Source organism: Ursus americanus, chromosome 24 (genome assembly GCF_024610735.1).
Source record: "Ursus americanus isolate L20-20 chromosome 24, mUrsAme1.1.p, whole genome shotgun sequence".
NCBI lineage: Eukaryota > Metazoa > Chordata > Mammalia > Carnivora > Ursidae > Ursus > Ursus americanus.
In genome coordinates, this window is record NC_142150.1 from 36,473,213 (window position 1) to 36,493,477 (window position 20,265).

The 20,265-nt window shown below is 40.1% G+C and overlaps 1 protein-coding gene across 1 annotated transcript; it reads left to right on the top strand.

The window, feature by feature from the left end:
• Nucleotides 1-11,939: 11,939 nt before the first annotated feature.
• On the top strand, nt 11,940-20,145 carry OOSP2 (oocyte secreted protein 2). The gene is made up of 4 exons (XM_045786526.2): nt 11,940-12,015; nt 15,752-15,930; nt 16,966-17,069; nt 18,739-20,145. Exons 1-4 carry the CDS (start codon nt 11,940-11,942, stop codon nt 18,881-18,883), a joined length of 504 nt encoding a protein of 167 aa, XP_045642482.2. The 3' UTR covers nt 18,884-20,145.
• Nucleotides 20,146-20,265: the final 120 nt, after the last annotated feature.

The following is a 20,265-nucleotide window of genomic DNA, read 5'->3' on the forward strand; positions in this document are numbered from 1 at the left end:
TCACGCCCTGAGTCGAAGGCAGACGCTTAACGACTGCGCTACCCAGGCGCCCCAGCTGTTTGAGTTCTTATACTTCCTCAGGTCAGGGACTCTCCGATACATGTGAGGTATGTGTCCTCTCTCTCAATTATTTCAACCCAGGTCTTTGTTAGACATATTTATATTAGTGACATTTCAGAAAACCAAGAACAAAGAGAAATCTTACAAAATAGCTTTAGAAATAAAATAGATTTTCTACAAAGAAAGCTGTTGTGTGGGGAAATACTGGACTGCAATACCTACTGCTTGATCTCGCCCACAAGTCTGGAAAAAACCCGGAGGACAATGTTCAAATCACACAGTGATTTGTGTATATAATCAACTTAATATTTACAGTGTATATAATCAACTTAATATTTACAGCAAAAAGCCAGGGTCATAGTCCACAACAGCCCTCATAGTGGATCCTGCATTCCTTTCTCAAAGTGTTCTGAAGTGTATTCCTTTCTCAAGGTGTCCCATCTTTGACATGAGTGAGTTGACTTTTAAGAAGGCATTTTGCTCCTGGGCTGTTAGATTCCAGCTACGGAGATGGGTCCAGATTAAAAAGGTTGGGATACTTTTGGTACCAGAAACATCCGTGGTTAGAGAGATGTCTGTTTGTGGTATTCAGTGGCATGGCAACTGGATGTATACTTGTGGGACTGAACAGTATGTGGTTTAGCTAATAGTTTGTCAAATTCGGGGCAATGGCAACTTCCCAAGACTGGCATACTAGTGACATCAACAAGGCAAGAGTCACATGGGCTACCCTGCAGGAGGGAGAGAAGATAGGTTGGATCCCTTCCCCCTCTCATCCCTGTAGCCGTGCTCTCAGGCCCAAAGGAGGTCATGTCCTGTCGGTTGAGGGAATTCCTCCCCATGACTGAGACAGATAGTTTATCCTGCACCACAGGCAAGGATAGGGCCCTTGATCCCACACCCAGAGTAGTGAGTGAAAATTTTCTGGCTTGGGTACTTTTGTGGTTTATTACAAATTTCTATTTAATATATTGATATCCAGATTATGGGGATACAAAGGCAAAGTGGCAGGGCTACATTAAGGAAAATGTTGAACTTTAGACTTTCAACTGATGGCCATTATTTTTGAGGTCCTTGTAGGCAAAAACCCATGATCTGTACTGGGGGGGCATGGAGAAGGAGGGTAGTGTCTCCCTGCCCACTGCTGTCTAGTAGGGATCGCGATCTGCCACTGATTTGAGTTTTCAGAAAAGGATGAGAAGAGATGGAGGTGCTTTGTGGGCACCCCCTTGGAAACTGAGGTGTAAATAATTGTAAAGAGTGGTCTACAATCGAAGGAAGGAAGTGAATAGCCTGCTCAAACATGTAGTGCAAATGAATACTGCCCTTTGTGGGAATCGCTGTATCAAGACCAGAGATGTGTAGTATGGGCTGGGGTTATCTTGTCTCTTCCCCATCACCCACTTAAGCGTGTTTTTACACTGTCAGTTAAAATGCTCGACCATCCCTGTGCCTTAGGAGTCAGATGGAAATGGAGAGTGGGCCCACTGCTGTGTAGCTTGGACGGCAAATTTGGGGCCATTATCAGATGCCATATGCTTGAGGAACATAAATAGCAAACAAATGTGGCCTTGTAGGGCCTGGGTAGCGTGGCCCAAGTCAGTGGAATGTATGTGGATGGTTAGGCCAAACCTGGAGAAAGTGTCCGTGTAGTCAGGATCCAACTGAATGCTCTGGACAGGACTAGAGGCCCAGCAGGATCTATTTGTTAAGAATATCCTGGCTTTTGGCTGGAAGCATTTGTCCCTGGACAGTATTTTTAGCTTTGGTTGGAGTCTGGCAGGTAGAACTGCTTTTCCATGTCCCTTCGGCATCTTTCATGAGAGTGGCCGTCCCATGCATGTAGTTCCAATCCAAGATGGTGTCTGAGGTTTCATAAGCCACCCTCTTGTGGATCCCGGAGGCACTTGGTTGCCCATCTGCTTGCTCTGAGGCAGAGAAGAATTCAGTCTCTGCATTTAGCGGACGAGCACAGACTGCTTGTTGATTGTGTTCCCCTTTGTTAATGTCGAGGCCTTTTGGTGAGCATCCCCATGGGTAGCAGAAACTTATTAGCAGCAGAGTCCATTTTTATCCGACTATCTTATCCCTACAGGAGGCCTTATTTTGTATGCTGGTCTGAGCCTTGCTACTGGTCTGACCAAGCAACCAGGCCATTAGCCACCTCCCTTTAGTCAGTGAAAATGTAGTATGGCTCAATGGCTAGGGTGGCCCTGATAGCCATCCGTATTGCAGGAAGCTCTGCCCATTGTGCCACATGTTCCTTACCATAGTAGGCAAGGGAGAGGTCCCTTTCAGGTTGGAACGTAGCCCCTCTCCAGTGCATGCTTGTAGGAGGTAACTGGGAGGAGCCATCAGGGAACCAGGCCCATGCATCATCTGGGAGGTCTCTCTATCTGGCTCTTCATTAGGCCAGTAGAGTCAAGGCTCTAAGGGTGATACGTCTGGGAGACAGAGAGGCACTCTTGAGATATTTTTCTGGGGTTGAAGACCCTAATTTGGGCATATTTCACCTTCTCCTGTATGTATTTCTGTTTCACTTCAGAGGATTTCTGAGCCACCCCAACCTGGTAACTTGGTTCCTCTGTTCATATCTACAACACGATTGGGATTTCTGGTCCTAAGACTATTTTACAGCCACAGGTCACGTGCTCAGTGTCTACCAAGACCCTAATACAGGCTAATGTATTTCTACTAAACATTTAAGAAGAAAATAATTCAATCTTAAATAAATTATTTGAGAGAATTAATAAATTGGTAATAATTTCCACCTCATTTTATGAAAGTAAAATAATCTTGATAACAAAATCTGATAAGGATAATAAAAAGAGAAAATAATAGGTCATCACTCTAGCTGATATTACATAGGTATAAAAGTTCTTAACAAAAAAAAAGAAAAACCAAGTCTAGAAATACACAAATAAAGATAATACATGATGGCTAATTGGGTTTGCATCAATAATGAAATTTGGACTTGATATTAGAGAAAATTATCCATGTATTCTACCTCAATACCAGATTAATGGATGATATAGTTATATCAATAGATGTGGTAAAAATATTTGGTAAAATTAAGCAACCATAGGTGATGAAGGAGCAAAATATTGATATAAAGAAACTTTAATTTGATTAAATTTGATTAACTTTATCAAATTAAAGACCTTGAATAATTTTAAGACCTTTAATTTGATAACGTTTAACTCAAATATCCTACATCAAATATCACATTTTGTGGGGCGCCTGGGTAGTGCAGTCGTTAAGCGTCTGCCTTCGGCTCAGGGCGTGATCCCGGCGTTATGGGATCGAGTCCCACATCGGGCTCCTCCGCTGGGAGCCTGCTTCTTCCTCGCCCACTCCCCTGCTGTATTCCCTCTCTCGCTGGCTGTCTCTCTGTCACATAAATAAATAAATTTTTTTTTTAAATCACATTTTTTAATGAAATGTGATAACTTTTCCTCTGAGATGAAGAATCAGGTGAAGGTAACCACTATGACCACATTTGTCCGCTCTGTGTTGGAGGTTCTGGGTAGAGTACATGGCAGCATTAAGGAGTGAAAGATAAAACAGCTATCAAGAAAAAAGTTGGGGCGCCTGGGTGGCACAGTGGTTAAGCGTCTGCCTTCGGCTCAGGGCGTGATCCCGGCGTTGTGGGATCGAGCCCCACATCAGGCTTCTCCGCTATGAGCCTGCTTCTTCCTCTCCCACTCCCCCTGCTTGTGTTCCCTCTCTTGCTGGCTGTCTCTATCTCTGTCAAATAAACAAATAAAATCTTTAAAAAAAAAAGAAAAAAGAAACCTACCATCGTTTATAGGTGAATAGGGGCAAATGTAGAAAACACCAAGACTCTACGGACAAATTATACAGTTAATATATTAAAAGCAACTAAAATTTAGTATACCAGCACCAGTTAGAAAAATAATATAATTACGATAGCATGAAAATATCAAATACCTATGAATAAACCTGAAAAAATTATGCAAGGACTCCAAAGAGAAAATTATCAAACTTTCTGCTAGACCAGAAAGACCTAAAAAAGGATGAGTATTATGTTCATGAACAAGGACGTGGATTATAGATTCATTCCAATACTAATCAAATCAGATTTTTTTAAAGTAGGCTCCACATGCAGCATGGAGCCCAACGCAGGGCTTGAACTCACAACCCCATGATTAAGACCTGAGCTGAGATCAAGAGTCAGACACCTAGGCAACGGAGCCGCCCCGGTGCCCCCAAATCAGATTTTCTTTTTTAAACTGAAACTTGAAAGGCAGCTTTTGAAAATTAGGGAATGGCAGATGAAAGAGTTCTAGAGATTTATTGTAGAACATTGGCCATATTGTTGAACATCCTGTACTGAAAAATTTGTTTAAAAGGTAAAAATAAAATAAAAGATGGAAAAATATCAGGAAGTGCAAATTTTAAGAAAATATGGGCTTGCAATTGATCGAATATAGTCAGAGCCTCTCAGAGTATATGTAGAAGGAGTTGCAGTATCAAATATCAAGACCAACTGTAAATGGATTATCATCAAGATTGTGTGATATTGGTGTAGGAATAGACAAGGAAACCAACTCGAAACTACAAAACACCGCCGAAAGAAATGAAAGACCAAATAAATGTAGAGACATCCTGTGTTCATGGATTGGAATATTTATATTATTAAGATGACAGTAGTCCCCCAAAGCGATCTACAGATTGAATATAATCCCTATCAAGATTTCAGTGGCATTTTTAAAAACAGAAATGGAAAAAACTGATCCTAAAACTCATATGGAAATTCAACATGGCCAAAACGGTCCTGAAAAAGGATAAAGTTGGATGATTCACAGTCCCAATTTCAAAACCTACCACAAAGGTATAGTAATCAAAACTGTGTTACTGGCATAAAGATGAACATATAGACTAATGGAATAGAATTGAGAATCCAAAAATAAAACCATTACATCTATGATCAATTGATTTGCAGCAAGGATGCCAAGATCACTAAATGGAGAAAGAATAATCTATTGAGAAATTGTGCTGGGCAACTGGGTAACTACATGCATAAGAATGAAGCTGGAATCCTACTGCTCGCCATATACAAAAGTTAATTCAAAGTGTAGCAAACACCTAGATGTGAGAGCTAAAAATATAAAATTCTTCAAAGAAAACATAGTGGTAAGTTTTCATAACCTTGGATATGACCAAAAATTTCTATTTTGTTCTGTTAATAGGTATTGTAAATGAGATTGTTTTCTTGATTTCCTTTCCAGATGGTTAGTGCCACTGATTCTTGTAATGTTGGTTTTGTATTTTGCCACTTTTTAAAATTATTCCTGGTGTGTCCGTAGAGTTGGTTTAAGTTCCAGCCTCATCAATCACTAGGTGTAAAAGACCTTGGTAAAACTATTAACCAAATTACTTAATTGTATGGATTAGGAAATTGGAGCCTGAAGAGAGTGAACAAAGTCTAACAGCTCATTATTGTTAAAACAAGGGCAAAATTTTGAAGCTCCCAACTCAGGTGATCCTTCTGTCTGCCATATCATTCTCTCTGCGCTGGGCTGAGAGAGCAGGAGGCTATGTATTTCGTGCAAAGAAGTTTGGCTTATGATTGCGTGAGAGACGTATAAATGCAATGAGATAGCCTGAAGCTTTTTGAGGAAAGCAGTATCACGATCAGATCTTTGCTAGTGGAAAGAGGCTCTCCTCCTTGACTTCTTTTTCCTGTGGTACCTTGGTTTGAGATCTGAAGCAAGGAAGATTTCTGACGTGTTGGGAGGGCTCCTCATGCTTTTTGTGTTGATTTATAGTCTTCTTGATTGTAAGAGAAGCGAAATTTTGGAGGGTGATAATTTCAAGCAGTGGGGATGATTTTTTTTTAACATATTAATATGGCTGTTGACTTTGGGGGTTTGTCTTTTAATAACCTGGTATGAAAATTCATGCAAGGAAATCTCACTAAGATGAAGTTGGGAGCTTCAGCGGGGGGGGGGGGGGGGGGGAGGGTCTCCGGCCCTACCACTCCTTGTCAGTTACAGATCCAACAGGAAGAGAGAGACCTTGCAACCTTGCATTGGGTACTTCACCTACTAGGCATTACTTTCCCAGCAGGGGGGCAGAAAGACCTTTCTCCTCCCCAGCAATAGTCCTGCCAATAAGACAGTCACAACTCAGCCAGTGAAAACTCACTATACTTGGAACTCCCAGGTTATTCCAGCGGACTTGGTTATAGCAGCCTTCCCAACTGCCCCTCTTCCTCTGTAAAAGAGGTTCCTCTCCTTTGTTCTCCAGACTTGCGAATAGTTTTTCATTCTTTCTCATCCTGGATTGCAATCTCTGCTATTTCTGAATAAGCCCATCTTTTGCTGGTAAAATAACTGGCAGTTTTATTTTTAAAGTTAACACTGGTGATCAATAGCCTGCTAATAGCTAATGAATGTTAGGTTCATTCTTTGATGTTCCACTGCATTTTCTGTTTATTCTATTGGTCCTTGTCATGCCTCTGTGCCTCTCCCCCAGGCAGACTCTAAGCCAACAGTGGGTGATGGTCCAGTGAGGGTGAAGAAAAGGTCTGGAGACAGAGACCAAGGTTTATCGGGAGAACTTAGAAGGTTCTAGGAGCAGTGGGCTGAACAAAGCATCTGCTGCTGAGATCTATGTAGCAACTTAGCCTAGAAACTCCTTGTAGGCTTTCCCCTCCTTGCATGGCCAGCATTCCAAGGAGGTCAAGTCCTGCCATCTGGACAGTTCCTTACAAGGGAGACACTCTGGGTTGGCCACCCCGGGAGTCCCTGACCTTGAACGCTGAACATGTTTTTCTGCACATTCTGCTTAATGGTATATAGAGGGAAGACAGGATCTCTACATTCTCAAGACAGTGATTGACAAGGGCATTCAGGATGTGATTGTACAAACCAGCCATCTGCACGTACCATAGCATACAACCTCTGATTAGTTAACTCATCCTATTAATTCCCACTATGTTTCACAAACTTCTTACTTTCTCATATCTTATGGATTTTGATCACTTTCTTGTTTTCTTGCATTTATAGACAAACTGAATATTCTCGAATATGCAGCAAACACACATTATAAAATGTTGTTAAATTGTATCAGAATTATCTGCAAACTTGGGTGCTAGAGCTGTATGGAATAATAGTATTAAAACTCTGATAAAATTTTATTTTAATCATTTCGTTCCTATATTCAGGCTAACTAGAATTCATCTATGAAGGACAAAAAAGGAGATAAAGAAAAATATATGATCTTAAAGCATTTTTGATCTTAAACATCCTCTAAACATGTGAGAATGATCAACAAAACAAAATAAGGATTACAATAAATAACATGTAGATCCCCTCGAAAGAATTATTAAAATATGTGCTCGAAAAAGGTAAATGCAAATACATGTTAGAAGGTCAAGAGATCCGCAAAATTTATTCTTTGGCCTAAATTTCATACCGGAATACAAAATCTGGAAATAAAATCCCAAATTATCAGAAAACATTGGAAGAGTGTGGTAGATTCCCTGTAGGAGAATACAGATTGTGTATTAGTTTATTGCTGCAGTTGTAACTAATTGCCACAAACTTAGCACCTGAAGATAACCCGCATTTATTGTCCCGTACTTAGTATGGTTGGAGTCTAGGCACCACGTGGTTCGCCTGGGTTCTCTGCTTGGAGTCTCACCAAGTTCAAACCAAGTTGTCAGCAGGGCTGTTTCTTCTGGAGGCTCTTGGGGAGACCCTTTATGCAGGCTAATCTAGGATGTTGGCAGCATTTGATTTCATGTAGTTGTAGGACTACGGGCTGTTTCTTTTGCTAGCTGTTGGCTGGAGGTCACTAGAGACCTCCCACATTCCTTCCTTCATGGACCCTTTCAAAGACAATGATGGCAGGTTGAATTCCTCACAGTCCTCAGATCTTACTGACATCCCCTTCTGAGGTGATCTTTTACTTCCAGCCAGAGAAAGTTCTCTGCTTTAAGGATTTGTGTAGTTAGATTGGGTCACTCAGAAAATCCAGGTTACTCTCCCTGTTTTATTTTATATTACTTATTTATTTTTAAGAATTTATTTATTTATTTGACAGAGAGAGAGACAGCGAGAGAGGGAACACAAGCAGGGGGAGTGGGAGAGGAAGAAGCAGGCTCCCAGTGGAGGAGCCTGATGTGGGGCTCGATCCCATAACGCCGGGATCACGCCCTGAGCCGAAGGCAGACGCTTAACCGCTGTGCCACCCAGGCGCCCCTAATCTCCCTATTTGAAAGTCCTTGATCTTAATTATATCTGTAAAGTCCCTCACAGCAGTACCTAGATTAGTGTTTGATGGAATCAATTATGGAAAGCATCTTTAGAATTCTGCCTGTGACAGGTACAAATTAACTCCAGATGATAGAAAAACATAGGACTCCCCATGTTTACTGTAATAAAAATATATTACAGATACACAGCATAGATTTAAAAAGAGCAGACTTGAGCCTGCTATACTAAGAAAGGCCTGCTTGCAAGGCTGGCATCTGGGAATTTGGATTTGGGGAGAGTTCCCGCCACTCTGATGACAGAGGCTCCTTGTGCCTGAACTATTTGTGCAAACTATATTTTTGACACTTGTTTTCTTTCGGAGAATGTGGAATTTTGGTATGTGCTAGGCAGAGGATGCTTATGTGATTGACCCCGGATTAACACCCTGAACACTGAGTCTCTATTGACCTTCCTTGACAGACAACATTTCGCGTGTTGCCACAACTCACTGCAGGAGGAATTAAGCACATCCTGTGTGCCTCCAGTGGGAGACAACGCTTGGAAGCTTGCACCTTTGGACTTTACGCCATGCCCCTCTCCTTTGCTCTGTATATTTTGCTCTACTAATATGACTATGCTATGCTATGACCATATGCCGAGTCCTCCTAGCAAATCCTCAAAACTGGGGATAGTTTTGGAGACCCTGACACAGAGGTAATCTTGTAAACTTTAAAACAAATAAAAATAAAATAAAACTTCCAAAGAATTAAATATATAGGAGCTTCCACCTTGCTAGAGAGTGAACTGCATAGAAAAAAGGAAACAAATCAATTAAATGGAACTCAGGTTTGAAAGAAAAAGAAGCCTTGATAAATAAGAACATAAATTAAAAGAGAGGAAATTAAAAACTCTTTTTTTTTAGGTTTCGATGAAACACTTTTTAAGTAAAATGTTAGCAGGTGCATTCAAAAGACAGAAAGTCTAAAGAGACAGAGAACTTAGAAGTCATCACATATTGACCAGTAAAATGGTGTTGGAATAGGATATATTCAAGCAAGTTTTTCTAAGTGTAAACAAATGGAAATTCTCCCATTTCATAAGCAATCCTAAAGTCTTAAAAAAAAAAAAAGGTGGGGGCGCCTGGGTGGCACAGCGGTTGGGCGTCTGCCTTCGGCTCAGGGCGTGATCCCGGCGTTATGGGATCGAGCCCCACATCAGGCTCTTCTGCTACGAGCCTGCTTCTTTCTCTCCCACTCCCCCTGCTTGTGTTCCCTCTCTCGCTGGCTGTCTCTATCTCTGTCGAATAAATAAATAAAATCTTAAAAAAAAAAAAAAAAGGTGGCAGGGATCTTTTCAATTCACAGTAGCTGGCCACAATAGCAGATTCCAAAACTGTTGTCCATGTATGAATATATATGTATAAAAATATTGTCTATGGAACAGTTTCGGAAATCTGTAGTACTGAAACACTATGGTATTGAATCCAGCGTCTTTAAAAATTATAATTCAGCATAATAATTTGAGAAGTCCTTTGGGAGTAACAAATGCAGCAAATCTTCAGTTTTTGTCTTTCATCCATCCCACTCTCCTCCTGCCTGTCACGTGTCCTTGGGAAACTGCATAAAACCTGAGCTCACTGTGATTAAGTCTGAGAAGACCTTATGTACGTTTGTACACTATTTACATTAGTTGTGTGTGTGTGTGTGTTTGAGAGAGAGAGAGAGTGCAGGAGCTGGGGGGCGGGGAGGGCCGAGGGAGGGAGAAAGAGAATCTGAGTTCTCAAGAACTGAACCGGGCTCAATCCCGTGACCTGAGCCGGAATGGAGAGTAGAACGGTCAATCCGCGGAGCCGCCCAGGTGCCCCTGCTTTGTTTTTATATGTATTTCTTGTACACTATTAACTTTGGCTAGACTGCTTACATTTGTGATCCCTTGTAATAGTCACAATAAACTTACAAGGGAAATAGTATTATTACCTCCTTTTTACAGAGTATGAATGTGAGCCTTAACTTGTTTAACTTTCCCAAACTCGCATAAAATGAAAGTGGAGAAACTGGTCTATGATTCCAGAGGTTAAGCTCTTCACCAGTGGACTCTGATGCCTTCTGGAACAATGCTAGATGCTTATATTGGAATGATTTAAAAAATTTTTTAAAGATTTCATTTATTTATTTGAGAGAGAGAGCATAAGCAGGGGGAGGGGCAGAGGGAGAAGCAGACTCCCTGCTGAGCAAGGAGCCCGATGGGGTCTAGATCCCAGGACCCTGGGATCATGACCTGAGCAGAATAACCGACTGAGCCACCCAGGCAGCCCTGCAATGATTTAAAAGATAAATGTAAAGCTTATGAACTTTAGATCATAGAAACATTAACATCAGGAGAAAGTTTAAAAAAAATGAAAATGAAAGACAAAAAACAACACTTGGACTTGTCTTTGTCTTTCTTCAACACTCTCCTCCCTCTTTGTAGCTGGCGACTGGGTTCTCCAGGTTTCCAGATGCAGACAGAACACCCTGTGGGTCTCAGCTTGAGGGATCTCCTTGTCCCTGAGAGAATGGGATGTTGGGAACAAAAGTCCCTTTCATGACACAGAAGGAAGCCCTGTGCATATGTATTTATTTGACAGCAGATGGTAACATTGAGACTATAATTCCGCGGTTACGAAAACCAATAATAGGCCCTCAAGTCAGATGCTTGGAATTTTACTTACTGTGAGCCTTGGTTTCCAAGTTCACTTAAAATTACACAGTCACATTCTTGTCACAACTGACATTTTTAGAAAATGCAATAAAAATACTTAGCTGGCACTTTTATTCCAACTGAGTACTAGAATGAATATATCTCTTATGCATAAATAATTATATATACATATGCATATATAGATATAAACACATATGCATAGATATACATATGCATATATAGATATAAACACAAGGGGACAAACTATATATATATATATATATATATATATATATATATATATATATATATATGTTTCTCTCCTGAGAAATCTTCCCAGCATGAAAAAATTATTGTTCTCTTGTGTTATAAGCAAATACTTCTAAGTCTTGACCTCACTAACGTAACTAAACATTAATTTATGGAAGAATCAACAAAGATGGATTTGTGGATTTACTTGATGCCAAGAAAGATGGTTTTCTTTAGGTCCCTGTCTCCTCCTGGGGAATGGCTGTTTCTGGGCAAATCACTTTAGTATCTCAGCTGCCGATTCTTCCAGCCAAACCCGGAGGAAAGAAGAAATAAACATCTTTTGATTTCAAATATATAGGATTTAGGCTGTTCTGCTTATTAGATGGACACCTGAAAAAAAATCACCACGTGGAAACAGGTTCCTACAATTTAGCATTTATTGGAAGTGAGGTGGGCCGTGCCAGCCTCCCAGGCCATCTCAACGGGCCTCATGCAGACACACTCATGAAACAGCACTTTTTGCCTGAAAAGCTTCTTGGAGATTCAGCGTTTGGGGAATCTGGAGAGTTGCAGATTTTAGGCGGTTGACACTGTAAGAGCACCCCGAGCGCTCTCTAAATCAGTAGGAAAATGAAGGCAGCTGAGAGTGGGATGCCATATAAATTCAGTAAGGCTGGCCCCACTTCCTGTTTCCTGAGACGAGCTGGCTGGGGGTCTGCCCTGATGAAGGTCTCTGTGGCGTTAGGGGTCTGGACGCTCCTTGCTGCCTCAATTTGGCCTTGTGCCGAGAGCATGTATGGTAAATGGCCAGCTCTGGAGGACACTTCCTTGGAAGGGTCGTGATCACTTTCCATGCCGGGACGCTCTCGAAGAGATCGGATCTTACAGTTAGATAGAAGACCAATGCTTTGGGGCCAAGAAGACTTGAGTCAATATACTGAGGCCATCTGTGGTGGGAGAGCAGGGTGCCGGGACCATCTGGGGTGGGGGACTGAAGTCACTGGGACCATCTGGGGTTGGGGGGTGCAGGGCTCCGGGACCATCTGGGGTCAGTGTAGGAGGGCATTGACGCCTGGCTGTGATCCATGGTGCTGGGGAGCAAGGAAGAGTCTACCTCAGCCAATTCGTGTAGCAGTTATTTATGCTCCTCAGGCTTTCCCTCAATTTCTCAGCCACTTGAGACATGACCTCATGTCGGACTGAAACGACTCTAGTGTAGTAGGGAAAAAAAATGAAGCCAGAAGCCCAGACTTCCTATATGTCCATGTCCATGTACCTTTTGAATCCATCTTTAAATTGTCAGAGCTCTTTTTTTCCCTTGGGAAGGATCTTCCTGACAATCCTATCTAGGTGACGCTAAGATAATATTTCAAACACGTGGAGCAATTTGGAGCTTACTTTCACTGGTGCAGAACACCTGCCTTCTCCAATGCCACTTTCCCCCAAAACATCTCCCTGAATTTTCTTACTTTCTTGACAATCTGTCTGTAAAGACTGAGAATTTACAGGCTTAAATAATGTTGGAATCTCTCACTCGTGACATACGAATATTTTTTCACGCTGGGAAGATTTAGATCCTCCAAAGTGTTTAAGAATATCCTCAATGTATTCCAGGGTCTACTGGTTCTATTACTATTTTGGGAGCTTTTTTATGAAGGTTTGAACCTCCAGCTACTCTTTTCATTGTGTGTTCTGTCTATTTTTAATTTGTAATGGACCTATAAGTGAGCGCCAGTCCTACAGGAAAGAAGATAACAGACAATTAGTCCCTCTGACACATGACTGGCTTTGCTCAGAGCCATGTTAGACTTATTTGTGAGAAGTAGGAGATACTACAATATTGATGGCAGATGGTCATTTTTAAAGACACTTGTTTGACTATTTCACTGTCGGCCATCAACTCTTAAATTGCTGCAAGAGTCATCTCCTGGGAGATTATCTAATGAGCTTTTGCTGTGAGAAAATCATCCTCCAGCTCCTAGAATTTCTAAAGTTACCATAGGGGGGCACTTTACTGAGTAAATCTGTGAAGAGAATAGGGTCAAAGCCAATCACGTGTATAGTTTTGTGCTAAATGGCATAGGAAATTGAATTTTTAGATGATATGCAAACTCCAGTTATCATGTTTGGCATGTGGTGTATTATTGCGATTGGCATGAATCACGGAAAACATCCGTGACAAGTTATCCTAATGGCTTTAGGAAGGAACTCTTGCTTCCTAATAATTTTTCTGACCGCAGATCTGTTCACGTATGTCTTCCAATGGCAGCCTTTAAGAAGGCTTTCGACTTGGAGCCCCTTACCCATTTACTCATCACTCTATGTGCTTTCTGCAGGGGACAATGGCTAGTTATCATCATACCTGAGTAGTACTGAATGTACTGCTACTGTTGCTTTGTGTGTTTTTTTCCTTCTGTTTTTAAAGACGTGCTGCTGGAGGACAGGAGGCATTGATCAGACTTCAGCAGTGACTGAATTACTTATTTGTGGAATAAGAGGATACTGTTTTATTTACTTCCAGGTTTTGTTGGACTCCAAGGAGGGAGCTGACATGTAAATGCTCTGGTTGTGGCTGTATTTGGGACCCATACAGCAACTAGGAGACCTCTGAGAGTATAGGAAATTCATCTTAAACGTCATCCCAAACCACTGTAGCTGAACTTCCCAGTTACGGGCTAGAATTGCCACCTTGGGTGCACGTTCACTTGAACCAGTTCGGACCAGTCCTCATAGTGATCTGAGGTTCTGAGCCCACTCAGTCAAATTGCCAGAACTTATATTCAACCTGACTGTGAGTCTTCACTGTTGGTGGCCTTCGCTGACTCATGGATAAATTGCATTGCAGTTTTAACCAGTTTTAAAAAAAAATCTAATAATTGCGTATCTACAGAATTCAAGCCCTGTCCAGCCAGCTGTAGGAAGGCTGCCTTCCGAAAGGTGGGATGGCCTTTAGCAAGTGAACGTGCTGTGTGCAGGTGGTACAATCAACAAGGACGACAGTTCAAATTGTATATATTCAACACTTCCTGGGTTCTGTGCAGCTGTGAATATAAAGATAATTAAGAAATGAAATCCACGTTCAAAGTATTTATCTTAGCTTGGAGGACCGGTTGTGTTTGAGTTACTTCTATGAAGGTCCAAATAGGAAGATAAGGCTTAAACCCTGTGACTCTCACTTTTGCAGAACACGAGGAGGCTGTATTGGCTGAGATATAGAATCATGCTTTGGGTTTTGATTCTCACGCCTTTGTAAGTGTAGGGCAGCTCCTGGCTATCTAAGAGCAGGCTCCGTTTGGAAAAAGTCTTTTAAAAATGCTTATCTCTCATTGGAACTTTGTATCAATACGTATATCAATAGAAACATAAGGTTTGTTTGTAACTCACTTCTTTCTCACAGTTGTTTTCTATTGATCACTTTATGTGTATAACTGTATTTTCCATGTTATATAGAAGTTGATTGTATAAATACATTATAATTTATTCCTTCCTTTGGCTGTTGGTCATTTGGCCTGGAGTATTTTCGTTCATTTACATTTGTTTTTATTGTTGATATATACTTGATATATATATTGTTGATATGTATGCAATCCATTTATTGCAACCATTTGTTGCTTTTTGTCCTTTTTGTTTGTTTGCTTTGGTGTTTTGTCTCTCTCCCCTCCTGCTTTTTTACCTTCACCTAAATTGTTTGAAATGTGTTTTTCTCCTTCATTCTGTTTTGTTCTCCAATTTGGAAGTTTCATAATCTAATTTTTTAGTCCCCCCCCCCCGATGACTAATCACGCCTCTTTAAATACTAAAGCGAATAAATCTGTATTTTCTTTCCAAACAGTAGTAAGACCCATGCAGTTCAACTCTGATCATCCCCTAAGAAAATCTGGTTAATATCCGTCTGGCACACTTGCTCAGAATCCAGCACGATTTTACTTCCTCAGGATGCATTAATCTGTTAGAAATAGCGATTATTCTTAGCTGACTGAAGATTTCAATGTAGAGGGTAAGAATAGGTTTTACATAAAAACTTTCACAGGACTTCAGTGGATTTTCTCTCTTCAGATTCTTTCCTCTCTGGCTCTGGTCCTCTCCGGTTCCGGTTGCTCCAGATACAGATCGTACTCACCCACTCCTTTTCCTTCTTCCTCTCCAAAAAGCCTTCCTGGGAATATATCGCTTCTATTCGAATGCATTGCAATTTACTTCTGTCCCTGATGGGTAGCCCCAGATACATCACCCTCTTTGGAATCTAACTTCTTTCAGAGGAGGCAGGGGGCTAGAAGATTGTGATTTTCTTATGTGTCGATTTTCTTCCCTGTGAAATAATTGAAGTCTAGTTATTTGAGGAGACAATGATGCAGATATTTTGGAAACTAACGGTGATGTGAAAACTTTTTATATGCTGTTCTTTAAGCCTTGATGATCTTTGCCGGAGAAAGAAATACCTTTTATTTAATCACAAAGGGCATAGCTAAATATTCGTTGAGCTCTTCCCTGAGATGAGATGTGTCTGACACTTTGTCCTATGATTCTTTCTGCAGTGAAAGTAAGTTGTTCTATGGACTGGGTGATGATCTCGGTTAGCCCGTGTGGGTACAGCAGCAATCTGTATATATTTGCTGATGAATTATATCTGGGATCGGGTTGCCCTGTGACTCGGATACAAACATATGCCTATGATTTTATATATCCTGTACGTGACTGTGGGATCAGGATAAAGGTGAGAATAGTGATTATTTATAAAAATAACTTCCAAATAGTTTTTAGACTTTTATAGGTGACACTAAAATTTTTGTCTTTTTTGTTTTGTTTGAAAGAACAAATTTTGCTTCTAGTTATCATAATTTATGGGTAGATGACAACACAGTTCCTTACTTATCATTCACTGGACATTGGGCCATTTGTGTGGACAGGACCTGAGAATACACATTTCCAGACTGGTTAGGAAACCGATTTTAAGTTGTCCCTAGGCTACGCTTGTATTTCACTAAAGCTTAGCAGGCAATTTTAAATTCCATTCGATGCTCCTAATGGGGAAGGTCGCAGCTCCTGGAAAGGCATTTCCTGTTCGTTGGATCATTTGAGCTGCGCGTGCTCTGAGAATGTGTGTGTCCATATAGCAAGTAGATTTTCACCGGGATAAAATCTCTGTCACTTATCCTCCTAGGTGTCATCTTCAACTGTATTCTTTCCCCGGAATGTTATCTTTTCACAGATTCCCATATTTCAACAAGTTATATTCATACTACAAAGATATTTTGGGCCAATGACTAATTGTAATAGTCACCTACAAATAAGGTGTCGGCTTTATTAGAAATGAGGGAACAGAATGAAGCTCTGTAGTCACTTTTACAATTTGTCCCGGGCACACAGCTGGTTGATGGTAGTGCAGATGCCAAGCCAGGATGATCGCCTCCAAAGCTTGGGCTTTAAACCATTCTGTTATTTGACCTCCAAATCCTCCTTTTCGAGAGAACTGTTGAAAATCTTTCCATTAATGAATCATAAAGATGGCTCTCATGGGCAGTTCGGGTTTGCTCCTACGTACTATGAAGATTTTTTTCCAGGCACTTTAACTGCACTCTTAGGGATAACACTCCTCTTTTGTCCCAGTGGGTTGTCAGACCTTCGTATCTACATAGAAGTGACAGTAGCCAACTTTGAGATCTTAAATGTTTTCTACTTCCTACTCAAACGTGTATATGTGTCCCCTGTTACTAGAAGTAACTTTTATTTAAACTTTTTGCTCCCCTAGGTTGTTTCAGAGGATACTCTCCTTTTTCAAACAGAGATGTACTTTAACCCTAGGAATATACATTGTGACCGTCAGAAGATCCCTTTGGAGTGTTCTGCCTCCAGGTGAGTCCAATAGACCAGACTTCTTTGGAATGGATCTGCTTCACCTGTACTTAAAGATGCTTCTGTGGAAGTATGGACTTCAGACTTGATTCACTCATAAGCACACAGCCAAACATGAAATTAGCATTTCTAAAAATACCGAATACTTTTATTTTTAAATGTGATGTTCATTTTAGAATCAAAACTTACGCAATCTAGTGTCAGTAGGTTATTTTGCAGCAGCTGGACCACAAAGCAGAATCATTAGATACTCAGTCACCTTAATAAGTGGGAGAATCAAGCCTGATGCTATTTTTCAATGTCTCCTCCTTCATAATACTCTAATACATCTCATGGTTTAATTCCATGTTAATAGAGTAAATGACTAAAAAGAGAACATGAATTCTTCATTTTAATACTAACTCATGGAGATGCATAACAGGAAAGGTTTATTAACCTAATCATTAAATGCACTTTGCTTGTGGGACTGAGCCATTGAAACCCAAAGGGACCCCACATGAAACTTTGAGAACAAGTGGAGTGGTATATGCTGAAACACTTTGATATTTACACTGAATGTTATGAGTTACAAATCTTGTCACTGTAATATTTACATTGAGTGTTGTTAGTTACAAATCTTGGAAAAAATTTTATCCTTGTTTAATGTATGGAAAGAGTTGACATCAAAAAAGAAGGTAGAGCTCAGAGCAAACGTGCAGTATTTTTTGCAGGGGAGAATTTTTTTTTTTTTTTTTTTTTTTTTTTTTTTTTTTTTTTTACATAGGCTCCATGCCCAGTGTGGAGCCCAGGGCCAGGCTTGAACTCATGACCCTGAGATCAAGACCCGAGCTGAAATCAAGAGTTGGACGCTCAACAGACTGAGCCACCCAGGCACCCCTGGTATTTTTTTATTGTGGTAAAATGTATGTAAGATGAAATTTATCATTTTCACCATCTTTTGGTGTAAAGTTCAGTGACATTATGTAAACTCATGTTGTTAAACACTCGTGATATTCTTTAAACTTATTTTCGTAAGGCACATCTAAGGCTGAGGAATTTGGTGATACTCTGGGAAGTAGCTACACGAACACTTGATTTTGGAGACACATGTGCTCACACACATTTTCATTCCTATGTATTAGCCACTGCTTAGAGTAATATAAAATGTTCTGGAAATCGGCTCTGGAGCTATTTCCTCTCCGTAGGCTACCTGGTCAATAATGACAACTCCAGCGTTGTCTGCTTCAATAGTGATTTTAATGTTGTTTGCAGCTCATCTTCTTTAGGAAAAAAAAAGAAAACTTGGCCAACAAAGACACACAGTTAGGTTACTGGTGCATGAATTTCACTGTTGTGCGCGCGCGCACACACACACACACACACACACACACACACCCTTTGCCACCACTATATTGGGTCAGATTAAGATTTGACAGCTTTTACTTACTGTCCTTAGGATCCACTTGCTGAATCCATTTTACTGGGCACTTCAGTACCTTACAAAGCAAGCATCTCAAATCACCTGTTATCCAGAGGGTATAGGCACTGAGCCACATCCCTAAATCACTATACTGAAAACGGATACAGTGGTAAAAATAACTTGGACCCAAGTGTAGACCCAGAGAGACCAGGTACAAAGTATGCCAACAATATCTGTTCTTGTTTTTTGTTTTGTTTTGTTTTGTTTTAGGAAATCAGTGTGGCTTACACCAGTTTCTACAGAAAATGAAATAAAATTGGACCCCAGTCCCTTTATTGCTGACTTTGAGACAACACCGGAAGAAGTAGGCTTGCTAAGTTTAAGTCAGATGGGTTTCCTCCTCAAGGAGGAGTAGAGACTTGGAATTGGTGTCATGAATTTTGTTGGGAAAAAACTGTTTTTTTTGTATTAAAAAAGTTAGTATAATCTTTTCTTAAATATCTTATCCCTAAAAATCCCTAATTCAATGAAGGTCCTGATTCAGAGAAGGTATATTTGTCATTTTTTTATTCATTAGGGGTATAGCTTATTAATTTAATGTTAACTATTAGGTCATTTCTACTACCCATTTAAATTTTATTTTCTGTTCTATATGGTAGAACAAAATGTCCTCAATGACAATAATTTGATCTAATTGATAGGAACCTTCAAGAAATATGTTATAAATATTTTTTAGTAAAAATAAAGAATAGCGATAGATAGGTATATAAATGTTCCAGAGACTAAATTTGTGCAGAGTCTAAAATTCAACATACTAACTCTCAGGACAGACAAAGTCCTTTTGTGTGAAGACACTTTAACTTGTGTGGCTTTCCTAATTAATCAGTAAAGTCGATTCCTAAAAATAATTCAATGTGTATCATATTTAATTACTGCAGAAGGAAATGAGAGTCATATTCTAGAATTTAAATAACCACTTTCTTAACTGAAATTTGATGTCAGGTTTTCTGTTCTCTCCCTGATATGATTTTTCCACACTTGAAATAATTGATGGATTGAGGTGGTCATGTGTCGTATCTTCCCATCATAGTATCATCTTCATATAATCATTTATCACCAGCTGCTTGGATGTCTTTTCCCTAAAGAGGGAGTCTTCCCATGTGATATACAAAAAAGTCACTCCTGACTTTTGGGATATTTCTTATATCAATTAGGAGACTGGAGCTGTGCCTTTTGTTATTTAATTGCTTTGTAAATGTATATTTCGGATGTCACATGAGCCTGGAACCTGATTTTGCAAGGACATTTTTCATTAAGGTATTTTCATTAATTTTTTAAAAAATTTAAAGTGCTGCTCTTCTATCATTTTCAATAAAATGCAGCTTATAGTATACTTGTCAAAGAATTTAAACATTGTCACAATAGGTATCTACCTTCGACAGTTAATATAAAGCTAAGAGGTAGCACTTCTGTGAGGCTTAACATGTGTCAGGCGATGTTACCAGCACGTAATGACAACTTACTTAATTCTAATAGCCCCAAAGTTATGTATGAATATCACATCAATTTTACAGGTAAGAAAACAAACGTAGGTTAAATCATTTGCCAACTGCTCTTAAAATTGGTGATCTTCTCCTATTCTTAGAGGAAAAGCTTTGAGCTTTTTCCCATTGGGTACGGCGTTCACTGTGGGCTCGCTTTATGCAGGCTTTCCTATGTGAAGGTGCATTCCCTCTACACCTAACCAGCTGACAGTTTTTTATCATGAAAAGGTGTTGAATTATTTTGGTTAAGGTG